The following is a 24,051-nucleotide window of genomic DNA, read 5'->3' as shown; positions in this document are numbered from 1 at the left end:
CCGGGGTGGCCATTGAGTTCATACTTATTTATAGCAGCCCACAATGTTCAAATCAGTCATACAAAATGCATTTCAGGGTCAGAGCTGCTGTGCCCATGTCTATACCACCTGAAGCAACTCCACAAAGGGATCACTAGCTCTCAGTCCTGCTGGCTCCACCAGCAGCTAATCAGACTAGTGTCAGGCTGGTCCACTGTGCCAGGCTGAGGAGACATACAGTAGGCAAAACCATCTTGGACAGGGTTGATATCGCTGTCAGTATTGGGACCAGTGCTGTTTAACCTCTGTTAGAGACACGGACAATGGGATAGAGTGTATCCTTAGCAAGTCTGACGAAGATACGAACCTGTTTGGTGTGGCTGACACCTTAAAGGGAAGGCAGGCCACCCAGAGGGACCTTGCCAGGCTATAGAGTTGGGCCCATGCCAGCCTCATGAAGTTCAACATGGCCAAGTGCAAGGTCCTGCACCTGAATCAGCACAACCCCAGGCACCAATACAGGCTGGGGAGAAAATGGACAGAGAGCAGCCCTGAGGAAAAGGACTTTGGGATGGTAATAGGTGAGAAGCTTGACCTGAGGTGCCAGTGTGCGCTCACAGCCCAGAAGACCAACCACATCCTGGGCTGCACCAAAAGAAGTTTGGCCAGCAGGGCAAGGGAGGTGATTCTGCCCCTCTGCTCTGCTCTTGTGAGACCCCACCTGGGTACTGCATACAGCTTGGAGCCCCCAGCACAGGAAAGATACAGATCTGCTGGAGAGGGTCCAGAGAAGAGCCACAAAGATCATCAGAGGGCTGGAGCACCTCTGCTACAAAGAGACGCTGAGAGTTTGGGCTATTCAGCCTTGGAAAGAGAAGGCTCCGGGAAGCCCTTATAGCAGCCTTTCAGTACATGAAGGGGGCCTACAGGAAAGCTGGAGAGGGGCTTTTCACTAGAGGGGGTAGTGATAGGACAACAAGTAATGACTTTAAATTGAAACATAGTGGATTTTGTTAGTTGTCAGGAAGAAATTCTTAACCATGAGGTTAAGAAGTAAGTTACTGGAATAGGCTGCATAGGGAGGTTGTTGATGGCCCCTCCCTGGAGGTGTTCAAGGCCAGGTTGGATGAGACCTTGTGCAACCTGGTCTAGAGGGAAGTGTCCCTGCCCTTACAGGGTGGTTGGATTTTGATGACCTTTAAGGTCCCTTCCAACCCTAACCATCCTGTGATTCTGATTCTCTGATACCCCAGTGTACATTCTGTTATGTGCTCTAACCCTGAATGCATACTGTGAGTATGCAAGCTGTGAATCATTTAGAGGGCAACTTTAAAGATACTCTGCCTCCATGTGATAACCTCAAACATGTCTCAGTAATGTTTACAGGCTGAATCAAATCACTCCCAAAACACAGTACAGATATGGCCACAGAAAGGTGGCCTTCTATCAGCTGACCACAGCTGGCCCTGGCAGATGCTGGTAATCAGACTTTAAGTCATGCTCACCCATTGCTTAAGCAACATTTATCCATGCACCCTAAACAAAGAGGAACTATCTCCCCCCAGCAGGTGCTGGACTGCACGTGGAGGAGCTGTGGCTTCAAATCCTTTCCAGTAGAGAGCTGAAAACACATCTTACCCAATATTTTAATCCCAGAGGTACCTGACAGCAAAATTACATCCATGTACGAAAGCAGGTCTGACATTCTGCTGGTACTGCCTAAAATTGCACAGACAAATTCAGAGCCAGGATGGGGTGCAGTAGAGAGGAGTAAAGACAACTGAGACAATGCACAAATAGTAACATTTTTCATGAAACAAAGGCAATACATTATTTCTTTCTTCAGCTCCATAAACTTACAGTGACTTGAAGGAAGCACATAAAAATAAATGAAAGAGAATTAACAAAATGCCTGTAGTCATTTGCATCAGAGAGAGACATGTGACAGAAAAGTATTTTTCATCCTAGATATTCAACTGTTTATGTATCTACAGACAAATTATATCAAGACACTTAGAGATGATATTTTAAAATCCAAAGCTGTCACTCTTGCAGAGTAGGAAGGAATAAACTCTCCATGGGTTTTGTGATGTAATTTAGCCACAGTCCAACTGTGTTTGCATAGACATTTTCTGAACTGCTTGATGCCCAGTTCTGTGACCACCAACAGGAAACAGCTGGTTCCATCAGCACTGGAAAACTTAGCTCCTGGAAAAGGTACAGCTGAACACTGTAGGAAATATCCATATGGAAATACACAAGCCTGAGAATGATTCTGGGCACCAAAGACAGAAGCCACAATTTTCTGCCTAGACCATAAGTATCTTTCACAGTGTAAATGCTGAAGCACAGGGAACACCAAGCAAAACTGTGCTTCTAATTTTATTCTATTCAACCCAGGAAGTGATGCTTGCAGGCAGGACTGTTAATCAATTGCGAGAGGTATTTTCCAGTCTTTACTAATACATACTCTTCTGTGTTAGGACAAACCTGCACCATAACAGTACTGTATTCTTGAAAGGCAAATTAATTTCAGAGACCTGACCTGAATAAACTTCATATGCATTCATGGGTGGTTCCTTGATAGAAGTATGGATGAAGCAGAGTGGAAGGATAAAAAATGGTAGTCAGTTTCACAATGGATATAACAAGGTCACTTTTTCTTTTATTAATTTTCACAGCTTAGACTTAATTTCTTGTGATAAAGGGTGAATGACACACTTTGTCACTTTGTTCGCATTTCCTAGACAACAAGCTACTGCCACAAGCCATGATGGATCTTCTAAAGCACATTTCTTGGTTGTCTCTTGATGCAAGAGATACCAGCCTGATTTCTATGCACTGTGTGTCAGTGTTTTAAATAGCTGATAATAAGGGGCTATACCAACACACTGCTCTATACCAGCTTGTTATCTCACTTATGGGGCAACCGCAACTTCAACTCCAGCAGGAAGAGAACAAACCAGCCACAAGACTACCCTGGTGTTTGAAGAGACAACTGTTTTTTCAGTGTGTGGCTCTTTTTTTTACCCAGTTGAAGAGCACTGTACTTTCCCCAGAAGCCTGGTTACAGTTGATACAAAAGGACCACACAGGAGAGAAGAAACAAAATGCTCATGATTCTTAATTTCTGTTTATCTGCCATCTGTAACTCCTGCACTGTTCCCCTCCATTTCCCTCTAATCTGTTTTAGAAATGTAAGTTTGCTAGTGTAAATAATAAAACCAGAAAAAAGCCCCACCTCTTTATGAAGTTCCTAAGTGAAAGCAAGGAAATGTGAAACAGTGAGCAAGGTTTTTGCATTGCTCTTTGTTGTTTTATGCTACCGCACCTTTAAAATAACAGAACCATGCAAGGTCCTTTAGGCATGTCAGAATTTAGAGTGAGGTAATCTGTACAATTTATGCATTCCCTCTCACAGTCTTATAATTAAGGGATGTCTACATTCTTAGATCCTATCTGAAGAGCAAGAATATTATTTTTTCTTTGAGTAATTGTATTTTTCACATCACCAGCTTGCTAAGGGGCATTCACAGTTCACAGAAAAGCTGTGTCAGATAAGAACACATTACTATGTATGAAAGCATACTGTGTGAAGTAATGCCTCCATGCCTTTCTTTTCAAGAAATCCCAGTTGCTAACCAAGTATCATATCAGAATATAAAGCTTTGATGCATTGAAAGTGACCAGCAGCAGAAAAGAAAAGCTGTGAAATTCCAGGAGGCTGATGTTAGAAGGCCAATGAAGTTCAAATTAAAGGGTGTCTATTGCCTGGTCCATTTCATGAGCAAGTATTAATAAAGTGCAAGTGCTGACTGTCTCAGGGAACAGGAACTGATGAGCAAGTCCTCTTCCCAAGGAGGAAGTTTGTCTTCCCTTTTTTCCTACCTATATACATAAATGTGAAATTTTATAATAATTGAAAAGCACATATGTCATAACACAGTAGTCCATTAGTGAAACTTAGTCAAACAACAAATTCACAAGAATTCACAATACACTGCTGAACATCAGTGATGGCTATAGCCCATATTCTCCAACATTATTTAATCCAGGGTATATGTGGAATTTTATTATCAAAGCAGTAAATTTTGAAGTGTGTAGGTCTTTAATTTCTGCTGATAACTTTGCAAGCATCAGCTTCCCAACAGAAAAAAGGGAAATCCTGACCACAACGAACCTGTGGCAAGAGTCCAAATCATCTCAAAACACAAAGAACATTGGAGAGAGGATTTATGAGAATAATGTAAACATGGAGGGGTAAAGAAAAGTGCACAGGCTAATTGGTAAGTACAAAGGAAAAAGAATGGAAAAGGGAGATCAGGATATTCAGATATAAACCAGAAGGCTTTGCTTTATCTTTTAGAGGACATAGAGGTACCTAGCCCCAGAGACAACAGGGTATTTAAGCTTCTGCACTGAAGAAAGAAGTACCTGAATCTTCACAGTGATCTCTGAATTAAGTCTGCTGCTCATCACAAGCCCGAGTGAATCTCAATTGCAAGGCAACAAAAACAATTTCTGCTGTTAGGGAGAGGCAAATATAGGGACAATTAAGTCTTCCAGGGACATGATAGGAATACTTCTTTTCCTGATGCTCTGTGGCTAAGAGGAGGATCATCCCTGAGCAGACTTTGGCCATTAGCATAGTTGCTGGGGCTGTTCCAGACCTGTTAAGCAGTCCCTTGCTTACTGGAACTAGAGAGAAACAATTGGATGCAGACATAGCGCTCCTCAGTGGTCACTGTAAACAACTGAGTAGCATGTGCAGATGGACTAAGGGTCATCATTTCAGGATTTTGATGTCCCATGACTAGTCAACAGTGACTGGTCTGGGAAAAGTGGGGGTAGGAATCACCAGTTTAGTTCTTGGCTTCAAGCCAAGCCCATGGGACCCTTAAAAATACCTTGAAAGTATTTGATTACTTTGCAGACAGACTCCCAGGATGCAGCCTCTGTAGGCACAAAACCCATTCCTGTGTAAGGACATGTCAATTTCCTTGATACAGGCTACAATATGAGTTGCCATAAACCAGAACTGAATTTACCATAGTACTGCTTTGGGTCTCTGTTATTCCTGAGTATTTTATAATTATTCTTCCACATGCCAACCAAGCAAATATGTTGGTGGCTGTTCCACTGACTTAGTTCTTCTCACAGAAGGGACCATAGAGGAGGGAACAAAGAGAAAAGCCAGCCTGGGGCTATTTTACACAGCAGCCTTTGTCTTGTAATGGAAAACAGAAATGGAAGTTCTGCCTCACCCCTTCTAGTGATTCTCACCTGTGCCTCTCCTCATCATGCACAGAGGACAGAGAACCAATATCAATGCACAGACTCTTCTGCAAGCAGCAGAAGACACTCTTGACATAGTGTTTTTGGTGCCCCCCTCAGATGCACTGGGAAACACGGAAGTCTGTGCTCAGTTTGTCTGGTCTGCAGTGCATCTTTGTAACTAAACTGTCCTCCATCTGGTCTGCTTCCCTCAGGTCATATTCAGGCCAAAGAAAATAGCTCCATTCTCAACAGGTCTGTGACAGTTCACAGCAATGAAAGATCAGCAAGAGAGAGGGAAAGAGGAAAGTGCATCACCAGCCTTGAAGCATTGTAAAGTCAAGAAAGCCTGAACATATTTGAGATCCCCAGATCTTATTGTAATGCCCTGTAAGAGGGAATATGCAATGAGATGCTGCTGTCTTCTATGCCATCATTGCCATACACTTCATTTCCCACAGTGCCATTGCAGACTTCAATATTTAGTCTCTCCTTTATCTGTTTTCCTCAGCAAAATGAAGCTTCATTCAGGTTCAGTGCTTTTGAAGGGGGACTGAAATTTGAGATAGAAAGATGAAAAGCCTATTAAGAGAGCTCAAACCATTTACCTCTCCTCCTCCTGTGTGCAGCAGAAGGATAAGAAAAAGAGGTACTTCTCATAGGCAATGAAAAAAAGTAGAGAAGCACATGTATATGCACAGCAAGGGAAACCTGAGGGCTTTTTTGTCTCACTGGCACAGGTGACTGTTGTGTTTCCAAGGTACAAGACTTGGCACATTGGCATCAAGCTCATGGATGAATCTTATGAAAGGCTCCCAGGCAATGAAACCCTCCTAACAGAAGGGAGGCATTTGCTGTTCACAAAATGAGACAGTGTGATCACAAGAGGATACCCCATACAAACACATAAAACCATGCATCACTACTTCCAAGCTTTCTACATCCATCAGTCAACAGAATGCCTATTTTAAGCAGGAAGCAAAGGACTTGAAGTGATTTGGAAAGTGTGGCAATTTCCATTGAAATCAGTAGAAAAGTTGCAAAGTCTTCCTAGAAATAAGTCTAACTGCAGAAAAGGAAAAGAAAGCCCTTTCTCCCCCAGAGCGAATCTAGCTATAAAATAACAATATATTCGTGACTTAAAGAGAGAGGGAAAATCTGAACCTGTATCTGCGCTTTTCAAATTTCGTCTTGGGAACTTCTGGTTTTGAAAGTGTCCAACAGTATGAATGTAAAGCTCTCTAGGCAATTATTTTTCTTAAAGGTACATTAGTTTGTGTTTATGAGACCTGTCTGGTTGTTGAAGGTTCAGGTGTACCCATCTTACAATGGTACCAAACAGATGGTAAAAACATTCTGTTCACAAATCATTGCTGTTTTATTCTATTGCAGAAGATGTTGTCATTAACTTTTATATAGAATCTGGAGTCCTAACAAGCATTACCAGTAGAAACATAAAATACCAACCTCTCTTTCAAGCTGTGCTCATATGACCAAGATATTCTATGATGTGTAAATCTTCTTGCAAGGCACTGGAGGTGAAAAAAATGTAATTTAGTTTGGCTCACACAATTAAACAACAGCTATGTTATAGCAACATTATAATTTCCCCAAAGCATTATGGGATAACATGAAATCATTCTTCTGCAAGAGAAGGATAAATAACACTTCCATTAAAATATCTTCTCCTGTCTTGGGCAGGTCAAACGAGTTAATAGTTTTAATGATCCAGATTCAGGAAAAGGAGGCAGTATAGGAACACCCAAAAAGCCAGGTGTCCCACACAGTGTCTTCTGGTTTTATTTCTTTCTTTCACAAAAGTTTTTTCCTTTTCAAGGCGAGAGTCCTACAGCTTGGCTCCCCCTGTCTTTCAATGCAGCGTTATCATGTGCAAAGTCAAAGTCAGTAGTGAAAGGAAGAGAGAATGGGGAAGCTGGTGAGTGGTGCCAGTGTTTGCACAAGTGTGACTCCACCATCCATGGCCTTGGGGCTCAACTGTGATGTGGTCATTAATGATGTGGATCCGGGGAGGAGGGTCAGTAGCACTGCAAGGAAAGAGAAGAACATCAGTCCAGACCTACCCCAGAATTTACTGATACCCACAGGGCAGGACATGCTCAGACTCTGCCCCACTGCCAAGCCTTCTGTGCTCCTGCAAATGGTCTCTGGTACTGCTTCCATGCTCACCAAAGGGCTGTGTCTCCTAATGGCAGAACACTCACAGGTGTGAGCAGCTCTCATACCACCCCAGGTGGATGAAGGCACTCCCTAGGTAAACGGTGAAGCAGTCTTGAAAGGGAACAGGGAAGAGACTGAGCAAGGTGAAGACAGCACAGAAATACCTGTCTTGTACTCAGGTCCACTAAGCCAGCCTATTGCTTTCATGCAGTCAGACAGATGGGTAAAATGACCACATTCATAGCACCCTCCAGCCAGCCTTTTGGCTAAGCAGAAAATAAAGAAAGAAGAACCAAACAAGCTTTGCTGCAGAGGAATGTCACTGCAGTAACACTTGCTGAGCACAGCAGGAGTGGGGCACCTGACTTCAACTGAATCCATTTTCCCCAGCCATGCTTCTGCAAGCGCATGTCAGCATGGACCAAACTTGTTCCTACACTACAAGTTCCCTTCCACAGGTCTGAAATTACAGAGGGCTTACATGACAGGCTTTAAGGAGAGGAAGAGACATTTCCAGAGACATCCTAGAGACACTGGGAAAAGACTGCCCCATCCCACAGTATCTCCCAGTGGTAGAGAGGACTCTGAGGTGATGATGAAAAGCAAGTGAGTCACAGAATCATAGAAAGTTATGGGTTAGAAGGGACTTTGAAAGATCATCTAGTCCAAATCCTCTGCCAGAGCAGGGTCACCTACAGCAGGTCAGACCCTACATGATGCTGAACTCCCATTATGGCAACATGTGATAGTGATAAATCTGTATGCTTCAGGCTGCTAACACCAACTGTCCTGAACCTGGGGAGCTTCCACAACGTGGCAGGTCCAAAAGTCCAAAAGTTATATAGTACCCAGGTGGTGGTCTCTTTAGCAATGGATCAAAAGACCATGGTTGGCCCTACAGCCACAAGTCAGACATATACCTCAGGGCCTCATGGTGCTGTGTGGAACCAAAAGACAAATTTGGATAAAATTAAAAACAAGTCTACGTGCCAAATAAAAAGCAGAGTAATTTCTCCTGCACCCACCCACTGTGGCTGTTCGCTATTCCCTCACCTTATTTTGGCCAGCTGCATTAAGGAGAAATGCCTTGGGAAATTGAAGGCAATTAGTACCCTTTTTAAGAACACTTACCCTTCCATACCCAGAGGCCCCCACAGCAGGTTTGAACAGTAACTGGAGAGAAGCCAGCTGGCAGCACATAAAAGAAATGCAGCTGGCAGCTGATGCATGCAGGAGCATGAACCAAAGCAATTCTGCCAAGCCCACTACAAGCCTGCATTGAATCCCTTGAGCTGCACCTTTCACATTTCCAGGCTCACAGGGGGAAAGCTGTGCGTGGCTCACGCATAACAAACCTGCAAGCTCCTGGCACGCCGGAGACTGCTTATAGCGAGAGCTGAGACTCCCAGGGAGACGTGGGGAGACGTGCCCTGCACACGCGTGTGTGCCTCAGCCCAGAGTGGGCGGATTTCCCGGGGACACTCCGCGGCAATGCCACGAGGTGGGGCTCTCAGCTCAGCCCACGCCCGCCCGGGCTGCCCGCACCGGCACGGACCGCGCTCACCGGCGGGGACGGGGACGGGGACGGGGACGGGGACGGGGACGGGGACGGGGACGGGGACGGGGACGGGGGGGTGGTGGCGATTCCCCCCGCGTTCCACGGGTACCCGGGAGCACGGGTGCGGTCTGTGCGGGGATGGCAGCAGCCGCTCTGAGGGTAGGGGCTGTCCCTCCCTCTGCAGTAAGAGCATAGCTATCTCCCAGACAAGTTGTCTTTCCCTGTACAGTCATTCAACAGCTCCATTTCCAGGGAACACCTTACAAAAGAAGAAAAGGAAAGGAGGTATTTTCTGTTTATCACGTTTATGCAGCAGTTATGTCAAAATCAGCTTTGTTTTTACTTGACCATTGCCTTGCAGTACTTGCAATTCAGTGTGTTGCCCTAATATACCTCCAAAACCCCATTCACAAGCAGCTGGTATAAACTACATTAATAGAAAGTAAACAATACACTAAAATAAAATAAATAAAAAAAAAAAATGTGATCAATATAATGATTTGTTGTAGTGGTGAATCTTTGTGTAGGCCTGCCAGTGGGCATACAATCCTCTATGTGCCTTTGTCTCCCTTTCTCTCCCAACTACTCACACTTAGGATGGAAGGAGAAGCAGAAAGACAGCAGGAAAATACTCCAGAAAAGAGGAAAAGGAGTGTAGTCTAAAACCTCTGACAACAGCTGATTGCCAGAGAGCTGCCAGAGAGCTGCTACACCTGCTTGCAGACAGCATGAGCAATGCATTACTCAAAGCAGTGATACAGCTTTGACCTGAGGATGTGACAGAAGAGGCACAGGAGAACCCTCATATACTCAGTACCCTGGGGAACAGGAAGAACTACTCTTTAGAGGCTATAAAAAAGAATGTAAAAACTTCATTTCAAGAACTGCTTGCTTTTCTCCATCATCCTGACCTGCCTGGCTATTTACAGTACTGCAAAAATAAAACACTTTCAACCTAGGTATGGCAGAGATAAACAGAAACACAGAGGAGAAAAGAGAGCAGACTCAGGTCTGGGTGTTACCTGACAGGAGGGAAAAATTAAGCTACACGTTCCAAATACACAGGCCTAATTCTAGCTAGTGAGAGAGAAACAGACTTTTCTTTGTAGATTGCTGCATTTCTTCTAAGTACTTCTGAGTGAAAACCAGGAGATACATGTGAACCTTTATCCCACAACACACTCCATATTTTTTATTAAATACATCATCCAGTAGGTTGTCATCCCCCTTTCCAGATCCCCAGTAATCTCATGGACCTTGCATGCTTTTTAACACTCAAAGCACACAGACACTGGAAATACTGCATAAATGTTGTCCAAATGCAAGGAGCACATATGCCAGATACAACACTCTCCACATATGCAGCAGCTCTTGCATGAAGGTCCAAGGCTTTGATCTCTACAACCTACCACTGGACACAGCCTTCTGTGATAAAGAGGACTACCATATGCTGCTCACAGTCGCTCAAGTCTGAGTGCAAAATGGTCTAGACAAGGCTTCCACTTGTATCATGCCTAATTTTCCACAAACCTAACCATGCAGAAGAAGTTATTTTGTCACTAAAAGCACTAGAGGCCTTGAGATAAATGTTTCAGCAAGAATCACTGTGAGGGAGAAAGTCAGATCCTGGGCAGATACTTAGCCCCTGCAGAAATCTGGCATACTGGATTAATCAGTCTAAGTTAAAAACAGGTTTGCAAGACAAAACCCCCTCCTTCCCCAGCCATTAGCTACCTTTCTTCAAGATGAACCCAGAGGTCGCTAAACTGTCGAAGTCTTTGTTTCTTCTGCTGCTTCTTCCTCTTTTTATACTTCCTGTCTACTTTCTCCAGAATATCAATGCCATCAGGGAGCAGCAGGTGAGGCAGAAGCTCTTCATCCTCCTTCTTCTCCTCCTTCTGTGGGGGCAAAGGCAGTGGGAGCTCCTGGGAGACAACATAGGGACTGTGTGCTGGTGATGACGATGAGAAGGCTATCAAGGTTTTGGGGAGTTTTCTGCTGGAAGAAGGAAGCAACACAGATAATATTTGAAAGGGCTTAGAGGCAGAATTCTGGTACAGATACCGTCAAGGCACATATAGAACAGGTGTTTCTCCCTGACCCATAGGGTGGATATTTACTTCTCTACCTTGAATTCCTGCTCCCTCTCCTTTCAGTCAATATTCTGATAGTTCTCTGATGAAAACATCTTTAGAAAAGGTAATTTGGAATTAAGGAAAAAAGAGTCTTTCTCAGGGTGTAATCAATTTGTGTAACTACAAGAAGCAAAAAAGTAATCATCCTCAAATTCAGAGGAGGTCAAACAACACACCTCCAGTCTGACATACTGCAGAACACAGACCTGATTATTCCTTTCAGAATTCCTGTCCGGAGCCAACTAACTTGGGTGACAAGGGGGAGGGACAGGGTCAGGAAGACTAAGGCACACTAGCTGAAGGAGCAAGTCCTGGATCAACAGCTCTTACTGGTGGACAAGGTAAGTAATGAGCCAGTCACTCAGCAGTGACTGTAGTCACAGCTACAGAAATGCATTCTTGTAAAAAATAATCTCTGAAGTTGGCTCAATAAGCAATCCTTTGGCCAATATGGCCTGCAACAACTGGAAGCAGACTAGCTGTGGCAGTGCCAAGTTCACAGTCATCTCATTTCCTCTTTCATGAAGCCAGATGGAAGTGAATGCATAGCCTTTATAAAATGTAAGGGGATGTTTCTGACATTTAAGAGACCAGAGCTCAACTCACTATTGTGGCACTGACCTCTAGTGTAAGCATTTACTGTCCCTGTGCTGACCTGCAGAAGATAACACTGTCCTTCCACTCAGATAAGCACACCAAGAAGCATGAAGTGGTGGATTTAAAGGATTGTATCAGGCAAGTACGAAGGTCTACGCAGACAGAAAGATGCTGATAAGCCACAGCCTTCCCACAACACAGAAGTGAGCTTTGCATGCACTTAAAGGAAGTAATAAGGGAACAGGAGTGAGGCAAACAGCTTTACAGCTGCATAGATTCTGTATCAGGCCAGCAGCATAATCTGGAATTTGAAAGCAGCTCCAGCAAGTGACATACTGCAGAGAGACTGTGTATATACAAACTCTCCCAAGTCTTGGAAGCCCAAAGCTCACTGACTTGAGCTCCTAGAAAAAGCTCCAAGGGCTATGCTTACTCAGCTTCATGAAAAAATGATATGTTGAAGAAACAGTCAGCTCCAACCCTGATTACTCAAGCTCTGTTTCATTATACTCAGAGCAAGCAACATCTCCTCAACTATACTCCAAGTCTTCAGTCTGCAGTTTCCTATCCACTCAAAGCTTTGCTGGCCCACACTTCTCATTGTTTGAAGCAAAGCAATTTCCCTGTTTTACTTGTTCATCAGCATCTTGGACAAGCTTACAAACTCAAACCACTCCGTAGATACACAGAGCACAGCACAAATACCAGATTGATTTTTATGGCTACTTCATAAAAAGAAGAGATGCAGCAGCCTTCTGTAACAAGACAAAATTGGAGACAGGCTTGGGCTGAAATTCAGAAAGGCAACAGAAGAACAGCATGAAGAAACCTGGCTTCAACCAGTGAAACTTCATTAGAACTACAGCACATTTCCTTTCTGTCTTACAAGGCATCAAAAGGAGGTTGAAAAGGATGTTCCATCATGGCTGCAGTTTTCAAGCTAAGCCATTGCTGTAGGCACATCTCTTTGATGGGAGAATAAAAAGGGTTCATCCCAGACCAGGAAAAATAACTTGGCCCTCAATCCCCCAGACCCTGTAAAGATCATTAAAGTTAACTGTCCCCAGAGGATTAGGGCAGAGACATATGGGGGGGGCAGTCACCAGGACTGAGCAACAAGACTAGTGAAGAGAGTTCATTAGATGAACTGGAGTTCATCTATGGTGGCAGCTGCTAATAAAACTTCAGTGTCCATAGGGCCTCAGTTGGGTAACCCAAGAAATACCACAAGAACCATTCCATGGCACTAACAAGGACAGTAGCTGTTAATTAGATGTTATATTATAAGAAAAATCACAGAAAACACAGAATTTAAGGGGTTGGAAGGGACTTCGAGAGATCATATAGTCAAACCCCCCTGCCCGAGCAGGATTACCTGGTCACACAGGAACTTGTCCAGGTGGGTTTTGAATGTCTCCAGAGAGGGAGACTCCACAACTTCACTAGTCAGCCTGTTCCAGTGTTTTGTCACCCTCACAGTGAAGAACCTTTTTCTTATGTTTACACAGAACCTCCTATGCTCCAGCTTGTATCCATTACCCCTTGTCCTACCACTGGTCATCATCACAAAGAGCCTGGCTCCATTCTCCTGACATGCACCCTTTACATATTTGTGAACATTAATGAGGTTGCCCCTCAGTCTCCTCTTCTTCAAGCGTAAGAGCCCGAGCTGCCTCAGCCTTTCCTCAGAAGTGAGATGTTCCACTCTCTTAATTATATTGGTCACTCTGCACCAGACTCTCTAAAGCAGTTCCCAGTCCTTCTGGAACTGAGGGGCCCAGAACTGGACACAATATTCCAGATTAGGCCTCACCAGGGCAGAGTACAGGGGAACGAGAACCTCCCTCAACCTACTAACCACCCCCCTTCTGATGCACCCCAGGATGCCATTGGCTTCTTGACCACAAGGACACATTGTTGGCTCATGGTCATTCTTCCATCCACCAGCATCTCCCAGGTCCCTTTCCCCTGTGCTGCTCTCCAACAGCTCAGCCCCCAAGCTGTACTGGTACCTGGGGTTGTTCTTTCCCAGATGAAAAAGTTTACACTTGGCCTTGTTGCAATTCATTGAATTTTTCCTTGCCCAACTTCCCAGCCTGCCTAGGTCTTCATTCCTTCCCTTTTTGAAGACTGGAGGGACAGTGGCTTTCCTCTAGTCCTTAGGCACCTCTCCTGTTTGCCATGATCTCTCGAAAATGCTTACCACCCTGCCAAGTAACCTTTTTCCAACTAGACTCTTGTCTAGTTACCCTACTTTGTTCCGAGTCCACCTACTTTTCCCCTAAAGTGGAGGTTAGAGAATTCTGAGAGTCTTGAGACCAAAATGTCTCTGAATATAATCTGTCAGTCTCTAGATATAGAAAGATAAATAGTTTGCACATGAACATAAGTTTTATCCATAAAGGAAACTGGGGTAATGTGTACCAGCACAGCTAAACTACCATAAGCCCCTCAATGCATCCTACTTCCCTAAGACTGTTGAAACCTTCCCCACAGATTTCTGAAATGTGGCCGTATGCTATTGAATATATAGACCAGCAACAAATGCTAATGAGCCAATCATGGTCCCTCAAGCAAATGGAACTACCAGTGCAGGTTAATATCTCTGCAATTAAGCCTACCATTAAGCTCACCATTCCTAAATACATCCTATACAGGGTGGTTAACATGATTGCATGGGTGAGCCCTCACCATTCCAACACGAGCAAGGAGAGATGTGACTGGCACGCTGGGAACAGGATTAGGAGTACCAAACAGCATAGATGCATAAGTTTTGGCAAACAAATCAAGCTCAGCAACAAGTGATTTGAATGAATTAGAACATCCATTACAGAATTACAGACTCACAAAATCAGCCGGGTTGGAAAGGATCTCTGAGATCATCAAGTCCAACCCTTAATCCACTACCCCTGTGGTACCAGACCATGGCACTTAGTGCCACATTCAGTCTCTTCTTAAAAACCTTCAGGGATGGAGAATCCACCACCTCCCTGGGCAGCCCATTCCAATGCCTGATCACCCTCTCTGTAAAGAGTTTTTTTCCTTATCTCCAACCTAAACCTCCCCTGGCAGAGCTTAAGTCCATGCCCTTTTGTCCTACTGAGAGCTGCCTGGGAGAAAAGACTGACCCCCCCCAGCTCCAGCCTCCTTTCAGGGAGTTGTAGAGAGTGATGAGGTCTCCCCTGAGCCTCCTCTTCTCCAGACTGAACACCCCCAGCTCTCTCAGATGGACTTGTGCCTTAAGATCTTCTTTGCAGGCACTGAGAACTAGTCAATAGCTCTTAGCTGATATATTACTTAATTGGGAAAGAATTAATGAAAAGGACCACCAACTAATCGTAGATGCACTTAGTATCACCAGAATAATGTTCCCCTAGCTTTTAACTGTATTCAGGCTCAGTCATGGATGCAATCCACTATCATGGTAATTATAAGGGAAGGTGATGAGAGCACCTAGCCACTGGGATTTGAAGGTAATTTGGGAAAGTGCAACTTAAAATAAGATTTCCAGTCTTGGTGGTATCTGGTAAACTTCACTTATGACTTCACCAGCAGTAAGGCCACAGATTTTTTTTTAAACAAGTTTTGTTTGCCATGTATCAAATCATTGCACTGGGATTAATCACCATGGAACTGCACTTCACATGAGAAGACAGAATATGAGCCCAACAAAATGGGAACAAATGGCAAGCTATTGATGCTGATGCATGTGTTGTACAAAAACAACATGGCATTATTTGTGAAATTAGCACTGTCAAGGCCCAAGACATTTATCTTGGCACTGACCAAAACATTTGTCATTTTGAAATATATGCTGATGAAATCCCTGAAACTATACTTCCATGTGGAAATCAACATGCTCACAAGAGAACTTTTTGTGGTTCTGTATTTATGGACAACACCACTGTAGATATACACAATCACTCAAATGTCTATTTGTAGTATTATGAAAATAATGGGCTACAACTTGAACTATTTAGCTCTTGTCACAACACACCAATTGCTACAACCTAACTACACATTGTGTCAAAATTTATTACCTGCCCATATTGTAATGATTCTAACATTGGTAAGAAAACTGTTGCAGCATTACAACCTAAATCAATTGCTAAAATGAGCTCACCATAAGGGATAAAGAAACCTAATTACCATGCATCATGACACAGATGAGACACACCGTGTCCTAGAAAGAGTAAAGACCCAGAGTATCACTGGTGAGAAGCTCTACTTGGATGGTCACCAATAGCAATGGGAGCTCAGAATGTGGTAGTCCTGTTAATCTTTGTAGTTTTGCATTTATTGTTAACCCTTTGCTTATATGTCAAATTATGGTGCTTATCACAATGTATAGAGAACAATGTACCAGTGAACATGCTGATTTTAAAGAATGAGCAAATCAGATATATCAACTTATTTACCAGCCTATTAAAAAGGTGATACCTTTACTGCCTGTCTTTACTGATTGATCTCTGACTCTTCCCCAGCCACACTCTCCTGCTTCCACTCTCTGGTACAGGCATTTATCCACTACCCCTGGGCAGGACAACTCAGGCAGCACTTCCTGCAGGTGGAGCTGAGTGACTGCACCCATCAGTTTGTCTGTCACAGAAAAACATACAGTTCCAGTAGCAGTCCCACAGCTTTCTGTCTTCCTACACAGAGATATCTACAAGATACCTCAGAAAAGAATTTCTGTTTAGCCAGAGCACTGGAAGCAACAGACAGTGCTGCAGACTGCACAATGTCATGTTGCAAGGTGAGCAGACAACTGCAGATTTCCTCATCCTATTGTTTTAGGCCCACTCAGCTAATATTACCTACTTTATCCAACAGCACAACAGCCACTTGAATGCTCTGTCTCCGTTCATCCACTTGCCTGTTTCCCCTCTTAGACTTGTCCTGTCAAATAGCCCAAGGGTACTGACTGAACTGTGTGCAGCACCGCTATCTATGACAGTAGCTGAATATTCTTGCACATTTCCATGGGCTAGGCTGGCTTTAGTGACAAAGGCTGCCATGGTACCTTGCTCCCAGAGTAAGCCCAGGATAGCAATCAAGTGAAACCTTCCATCAGCTTTCCTCCAGGACTCTGACATACTCATACCACATACAAGTGTTTTCTGCTCCTCAAATTCTCTCCTTCAGAACTCACATTTTTCTTAAAACTTAGTTTCATATTTTTAAGTGTTTCCAAGTCATCCAGAAATGTAAACACCTTTTCTCAAAGAGAACACTGAAGTATCATTTTCCTTAGCTTCTTCACTCATGTATAAAATCCTGATTCCAGGAAAGATATTCTGTCTAGGAGTCCTAATAAGAGGTTTGAGGTGCAAGCCAGACTAAGAGCTTTCAAAGGCACAAAAATATCTGGCTATAAACAATAGACAATAAATTCCCATAATGTAGTCACAGAACTGGGTGCCCAGCTTCCTTGAGGATCATTGACACCTACACTCATGATGGGTAAAGATGTAGCTCTCCATTCCACAGCTGTCTGATTTTTATTTCCTTACAGCTACACATTTTCAGTGCAGGATTCTGTTTAGTATCCAGTATATATTAAGCTCTGTTTCTTTATGCTTTAAGAAGCTGGTATGCCTGTTTTTAGAAATACCTAAGCTAAGAATGTTCTGGGGAAAAAACCCACAAATGAACACAATATCAGTAAAGGCAGTTCTTTTACCACCCCTGTAAACACTGACAGAATTGACTACCATGAATTAAGTGTTACAGGATCAGTAACTCTTGTGCTTAAGCACAGCAGGCTTCTCCAAGTCAGACTAATCACCTATTGTGATTAGTGATGATTCTAACAGGGTTAGAGGTTGCATTCATATACTCATGAGGATGGGTCTTGTCTAAGTTTGTTTCAGTGCAAGCAGAGTTAATGATATATGCACATGTCAAGAACTATAGCAAAACCAAGACCTGACAGAGTTTGAATTCCATGGTCTGAATAAGATAGCAGAAGTGGTGCCAAGAAACAGGTGAAGCAACATGCTGTATGAGAAGAACATGATATTATTTTGCACTGCATCTGTAAAGTCCCTGGGAACAGACCAAGAATCTGTACTGTGTCCGCAGCACAAAGGTGATTGCCATGGGAAGGAGGAACAGCACACCTGGCTCAGAACATAGAAGGAAAACAGTACTATAATTGGGATCAAACGTTTTTTCCACTCTGGTCCTCAAGCAGTGACTATAAGGAAGTGTGGGGATATGTGAGAGGCACAAGACCACATGTTCCACAAGAGTCTGGAGAAAGGGGAGACAAAGATTGCAGAGCATAAGCTGGTGGCAAAAAGGTGAGTCAAGAGTATGTGCAGTTCTCAGCAGAATGTGGAGGAAGAGATTATTTGGTGTTCTGTAGTTACTGAAACCACAGAGATGGATAAAGACACCCAGGGAGAGACAAAACGAGGCCATAAGGGTATATCCCAAAGCACAGCTGCAAGATGAACCAGAACAGCAAGTACTTCGTCCTTAAAATGCAGAAGAGTGCAGGGGACATAAGAGCAATCAGTCATGGGGACAGCCTGCAAGAGTCATACTCCAGGCTGAGAAAGAGTAATCAGAAAGTATAAAAAATAGCAACATTGGAGAAGGAGAGTGTTAAAAGGCAGGACAGTCCAACACTTGGAAGAAGGAGGAACCTGGAAGCTTATGTGGTGTAAGACAGCATCCATATCTGATAAGCCAAGCATGCATATAACTACTAGTTTAGGAATCAAAGCCTTATGAGTGGGGAAAATATTTTTATTTTATTTAAAAAAAACCCCACAACCAAAACACACACACACACACACAACCCCACAACAAAAAACCCAAACCAAAACCGAACAAAAAACCTAAAACCAACCAAGCAAACAAAAAACAACAACAAATCCCCAAAGAAATCTCACAATCTCAGAAGGACAAAAGCAAACCTAATAAGATCCTGTTTCTAAACTGGCTCCTGGAAGAGAAAAGCAAACTGGTGGGGAAGAGAGAGGAAGCCCAGCTCACTCTTAGGTGTAGTTCCAGCTGCCACTACCACTTCATGACTGTTTACAAACCCACCCTCCCATTGGCTGCTCAGCTAGATAAAAGCATGCATTACTTGTTGATGGCTTGTCCAGCTGGAGTGTGTTCTACCTCGTACCCTTCTCTCCTCAATACATCAATCACAGTGTTGTTGCCCATGAAGTGACCTGCAGTTAAGAGAAAAAATTACATCAGGACTCAAGGAGCACAGGAAAAGAGATAGAAAAAAACCAAAGTCTTTCCTCATCAGAGGAGGCAGGCAGTGCCTTATCACTTCCTCACCAGCATGCACCAGAAAGAAGATCTCTAACAAAAGATTGCTGAACAGGATCCCTTCAGGTACACACTATTTTTTTAAAATGAAGATGTGACTGAAATTACTCAGGTACAACAGGCTGTTGCATTATCAGGCCACTGGATTTCTTGGGGCAGGAAGACATGAAGTTGGAGACACCTGACTACAATGGGTGGTGGTACAACCCAGATCAGAATCTGGCCACAGTGTGTGCAACTTTCTTGCATGCTCTGGCATTATGGAGGCACTATCTGAGATGTTGGGTATTGCTATTAACAGTTTTCAAAATACTAAGAATAATTCAACTGCATGGAATACAAAATGGCTCTGAAAGCCAATGACTCAGATCCCTGGGGAGAGAAACTCCACTTCTGCTGGATTGATAAAAGTTTTGGAAGGACTTTAATTCCATGATTTACATCTCCACTCAATTTTCAGACAGATATGGTGGTTTGTCAGCCCATAATTCAGCATCATAGTGAATAAATGAGTACTCAAAGGGTGCAGGAATTACTCCTGCAGGGCTGTACACTCTAGACCATCACTACAACATCTCATCAGCAAAAGCTGCTGAGAAGCAGATGGACAACAGAGGCCTTGCACAATCTCTCATAGATCTAGCTTCCTTGAAAACTACATTAGTTAAAATCAGGATTGAGCATATGACTTACCAGTGTTCCCTTGCCTCTGTAGATGTAAGTAGTGCAAAAAAAAAAATACTTCAGAAAAAAACAGTGTTCTGCTAAATACATGGAAATCAAACCACCAGAATGATTCTTGTAGCCAGGAAAAGCAAAAAAAAAACCAAACAAACCAAACCAACCAAACAAAAAAAACCAAAAAGGAAAGTCCAACAGTGATAAGATTAATGAGGATCTAAACCCAAAAGATTTATGACTTTTTTACTTAAAAATGGATATGAATAGGAGACCAAAATTCCAGTTTCTCATGGCATAACAGCAAAGAGCTCATGAACAACCAGCTTAAAGAACAAAAGTTGGATGTTAGCACTTGAGCAGGTATCTATGAAGATGAAGCTTCCCTCACCAACACATCTAGCTCAAATTAAACCAAACACTGCGAGGCCCACCCATTGTGTACCATTTTTGCTCACCCAGTAACTGGACTTCTCCTTGGCTTCTTGGCCTAATTTTACCTTAAGAAAGAGTAGTTTGACCATTATGTGGACCTAGCCTAATAGTCTTTGTAGCTACTGCTTGCCAGTAGTTCAGCCTGAGGTGCAGTTAAATGAGAATTTCCAGTTTTGCTCTCAGCAAAAAGACCAGCTACAGTAGGGAACAAGAAAGGACTGCAATTAAAACATTGTAATTGAGTAACATTAGCCATTGGAAGCCCATGTACAAGGTGCCAGCTCAAGTTGCTATCTCTCATGTTCAAAACTGAGGAACAGTCTGTGAAAAGGAAAGAGGAGAGTGAAACCACTCTGCCTCCCCTGCCTCCAGACAGCAGAGAAATGCGGGCTTCCAAGGGTCATCCACCCCATGCAAATGAAAGTGAGGCAGGATAGATCAGACTTTTAGAGAAGTGCCTCTCTATTGATGAGGATAGGGCCAGTATATACAGCAAGTTCAAACTAGGTAACCATCTCATGTGGGCAGTATTAGGTGATCTGAGTCTCATCCTCATCAGCGAAAAGCAGTACAAAGGCTCTGAACTCATTTGTTCCCAGTTTTGCAGACCATAGGCTCCTACCACTGCCATAAAACCCACATCTCCTGCTGTTACTCCCAGTGCACACAGAGGTGTCAATATGAGACTTTTTTGTTTGTTTGTTTTTGGTTTTTGGTGTTTTTTTTTTTTCATCTAGGAAAATGAACAAGGAAATACTGTAGGACAGAAATTCTATTTCTAAATTTCTATTTTTCATACAAAGATTTTAAGACTGAAGAAAAGTATGTTTATCTCTGAATTTCAACAAAACCCATGATTCCACACTAATACACATATTTCCTTGATTTCTGCTTAGAGTCATGTAAAAGGAAACCCTCCAGACCACATAATTCTTTGTGTTTGCTGTGTTTTCCCTAGTAGAAATATAGTATTTCCCAAGACGATGAAACATTGTGCATACATGTAAAGAAACAAAAATGCTTGTCAGGAAACCTGATCTGGACTGCTGGCCTCCAAGAAGAGGTGGGAACAGCTACAGCACGTGATCGTAACAGTACAACCACAAAATGGCAAAACCAATTCTAGCCCCTGGGGACATCAAAGCAGGATGTTTACCTCTGACTGGGCTCAGAGTACTCACATGGGCTTTTGGTGCCAGAGATTCTATGGTGACTGAGACAAATATATTCAAGAATGTCTTAGAGGTACATATCTTACGATTACTTTAGAAACTCCCTGGAAATGCCCATGCCAATGATCATCTGTTAGCATTCTTCTTAAGACTGCTTCCAAGAATTATATAGATAAATTCATATACCTTGCCCAAGTGGGTGAGCAGGACACCTGTAGGTGACTAGACTGGAGTTATGGGCCTGTAAATAAGGCCATACCATGAGGCTGCTGCCTATGTTACCCATTTACAACAACAACAAAAAAACCAAAGTGAAACTTCAGCAAAAATTCTCATTTAACTGTGATGCACAGAGGGGAGTACATCTCTCTCTACATACCTTCCATGGCAGGGCTCTTCTACCTTTCCAGTAATCAACAACAGCAGCCTGTGAGTCAATAAACTAATGGAGACAGGTTCAAAACTTTCAGTGCTCCCTCAAAGGATAGAGCAACAAAGGAGGAGTCCTGATGGCTGTGAGAGCAGAGACATACTTGGCACAAGTGAAGACCTGAAAGTTCAGCATGTGGCAGATCTAGCCAATGACCCAGAGAATGCAGAGAACCATCTTAGATAATCTCACTGGATGGAAACCAAACTGCAAAACAGACATCCTGCTCCTCCTACAAGGCCAGATCCTTTTAGCATTCATCAGCCTATGAGTTGGACAAAGTGATCCTCACTGACATCAGGTAGATGACGAAGCTAAAATGAGTTCCTGAAGGCAACATGGTTCTTAGGACACAATGACTAAGAATGGAGATGCACAAAGTCCTTGTGTGGTAACCCCACCCACAGTGTTCACACGGGGGAGAAGATTTAAAGAAGAATTTTCTTCATCCCACTCCATTGTCTGTTAATTCCCTGAGAGGATCAGAAATGAGAGAAACTTGAGGCTCTGCTCCACTGAGGCCAAGACAAGTGTTTGCCTTCAGAACCACAATTTACTTCGAATGTCTTTCTTAGTGTAAGATCTTACCAGAACTACACCACTCTCAAAAAAAAAGGAAAAATCTGGTGGGCATAACTGTGGAACAGTGGCACTCTCTCTGTCCAGGAAAATATTTTCACTATACATGAAGAAACTCAAGTGTCTGCATTCACTCAGGAGGAAACAAAATTAACCTTTCATTCACTAAACATTCACTGAAGTGATGTACTTTAGTGATGTGACTCAACTATTTGGAATGACACGGATTCATCTTCCACATATTTAAACATGATCATGTAAACATGAAATCCTTCTCAAAATATTTCATGATGAAGACCTTGTACAATGTGAGAAAAAATGCCTAATACTGCAGAAAAGAACTGTATGTAATAACTGTTTGCATGAGCCAAAATGAAGGCATTTTTCTTGTAAAAGACAGCAAGGCACTCTCATATACCAAACCTAGATCTCTTAGACGTATTACCTGAGTATTTTTTTGTCATGGGGTCTCCTATTTTCACCTTTGCACAAAGTAAACCTCCTGATAACTACACAACCTGAAGTTAGAAAAAAGTTTTCCACTGAGTACAATGCCAGACTGATAGCAAGGTTATAATAAGGAAAAAGTTTTTAACCCCACATTTCTCATTTTATAAAAACTGAATTAAAAGAAACAGCTTCTGACAGCCATCTGCACTGGCATTTATCAAATATCTTCCACTGTTGAAGCCCTGGGCTCATTAGGCAAGAAGACCCTCACGCAGATGACTGTGCTAGGAGCCAGCATTATGCTACCAGTAAGGCAAGGAAATACTGGTGCCATGTCTGAGTTGCTGATACAGCCACCTCTGCCACTGGACCTGCTCCCAGTTCAGTACCACTGTTTCCATTCCAGGAGAAAGGTTTTAGTAACTTGAAATCCCACTAACTCAAAATATACAAGATGAAAGTTTTCCTATGGTAGCTGCCCAGTAGAGGTAGCAATGGATAAACCTCAGCATGGATAAGAAGCTCGTGGCCACCAATTGTCAATACCCGAGCAGAAACAGCACACAGTTGTTTGACCTGTCTGATTTTGACAGTTTGACTACTACATTGGAACAGAGGTTTCTGTCTCTAATGCAGAAATGCAAAGCATTTCTCATTTCATGCGCCAGAGATGTTAGGTGGAGTGCCCTTCATGTGAACCCTGGGGTTTTGGATACGGTTCCTGCCTCCACACATTATCTAACCTCTTAGGGATTGTTATACTAATAAACCCTGTCATTAGCATTCTGCAGACTCAAAGAGGCTACTAAGAAAAACAGTCTCAAAGCTGCTGGGTTGTATCTGGCATTCTCACATTACAGAGGTACAGGCACACCTTCAGGGACTCAGCCTTTCTTCCCACCCAAAGAGGCTATAATGATGTATTCCAGAGACAGAAGAAGCAAGCAGTCAATCAGCAAGCCCTTCTTGCCTAAGGACAAATGAGGTGGCCAAGCAACATTCATCTATCCGTTTTATCATTATGCTAGCATCCTCCTCCTCTCCCCATTTTTGTCCTCATCTAGCATCTGCCAAAATCCATCTTGTGGATTTTTCCTGAATTCCATCATTACGCCTTTCAGATTCTTTATATAAGGCATAAATAAAATTATGTTCCCACATCTCCAGTCCCAAATATGCTCATGGCAGATTTGAAGTTTCTATGATGCATTCTGAATTCCCACCAAAGTTCAAGTGCAAATTGATATCCCATTTAAGTGGGCAACTTCCATATTCCCATGGCTGTCTTTT

The 24,051-nt window shown here is 43.1% G+C and overlaps 1 protein-coding gene across 5 annotated transcripts in view; it reads right to left on the bottom strand.

Moving 5' to 3' along the window:
- Positions 1–6,841: 6,841 nt before the first annotated feature.
- The window catches only part of TRABD2A (TraB domain containing 2A), a 79,294-nt gene continuing 62,084 nt past the window's right edge, over positions 6,842–24,051 (bottom strand). For 3 of the 5 annotated variants that reach the window (XM_071731131.1, XM_071731133.1, XM_071731136.1), the window contains 3 exons: positions 18,821–18,911; positions 10,724–10,987; positions 6,842–7,298 (listed from right to left, as the gene is read on the bottom strand). In XM_071731131.1, the coding sequence (XP_071587232.1) occupies positions 7,124–7,298; positions 10,724–10,987; positions 18,821–18,911 (530 nt within the window). In that variant the 3' untranslated portion in view covers positions 6,842–7,123. The remainder of the gene's footprint in view (positions 7,299–10,723; positions 10,988–18,820; positions 18,912–24,051) is intronic. The other 2 variants (XM_071731132.1, XM_071731135.1) reach the window with 1 other exon arrangement.

Source organism: Heliangelus exortis, chromosome Z (genome assembly GCF_036169615.1).
Source record: "Heliangelus exortis chromosome Z, bHelExo1.hap1, whole genome shotgun sequence".
Classification (NCBI taxonomy): Eukaryota; Metazoa; Chordata; class Aves; order Apodiformes; family Trochilidae; genus Heliangelus; species Heliangelus exortis.
This window is presented reverse-complemented; position numbering and strand designations above follow the sequence as displayed.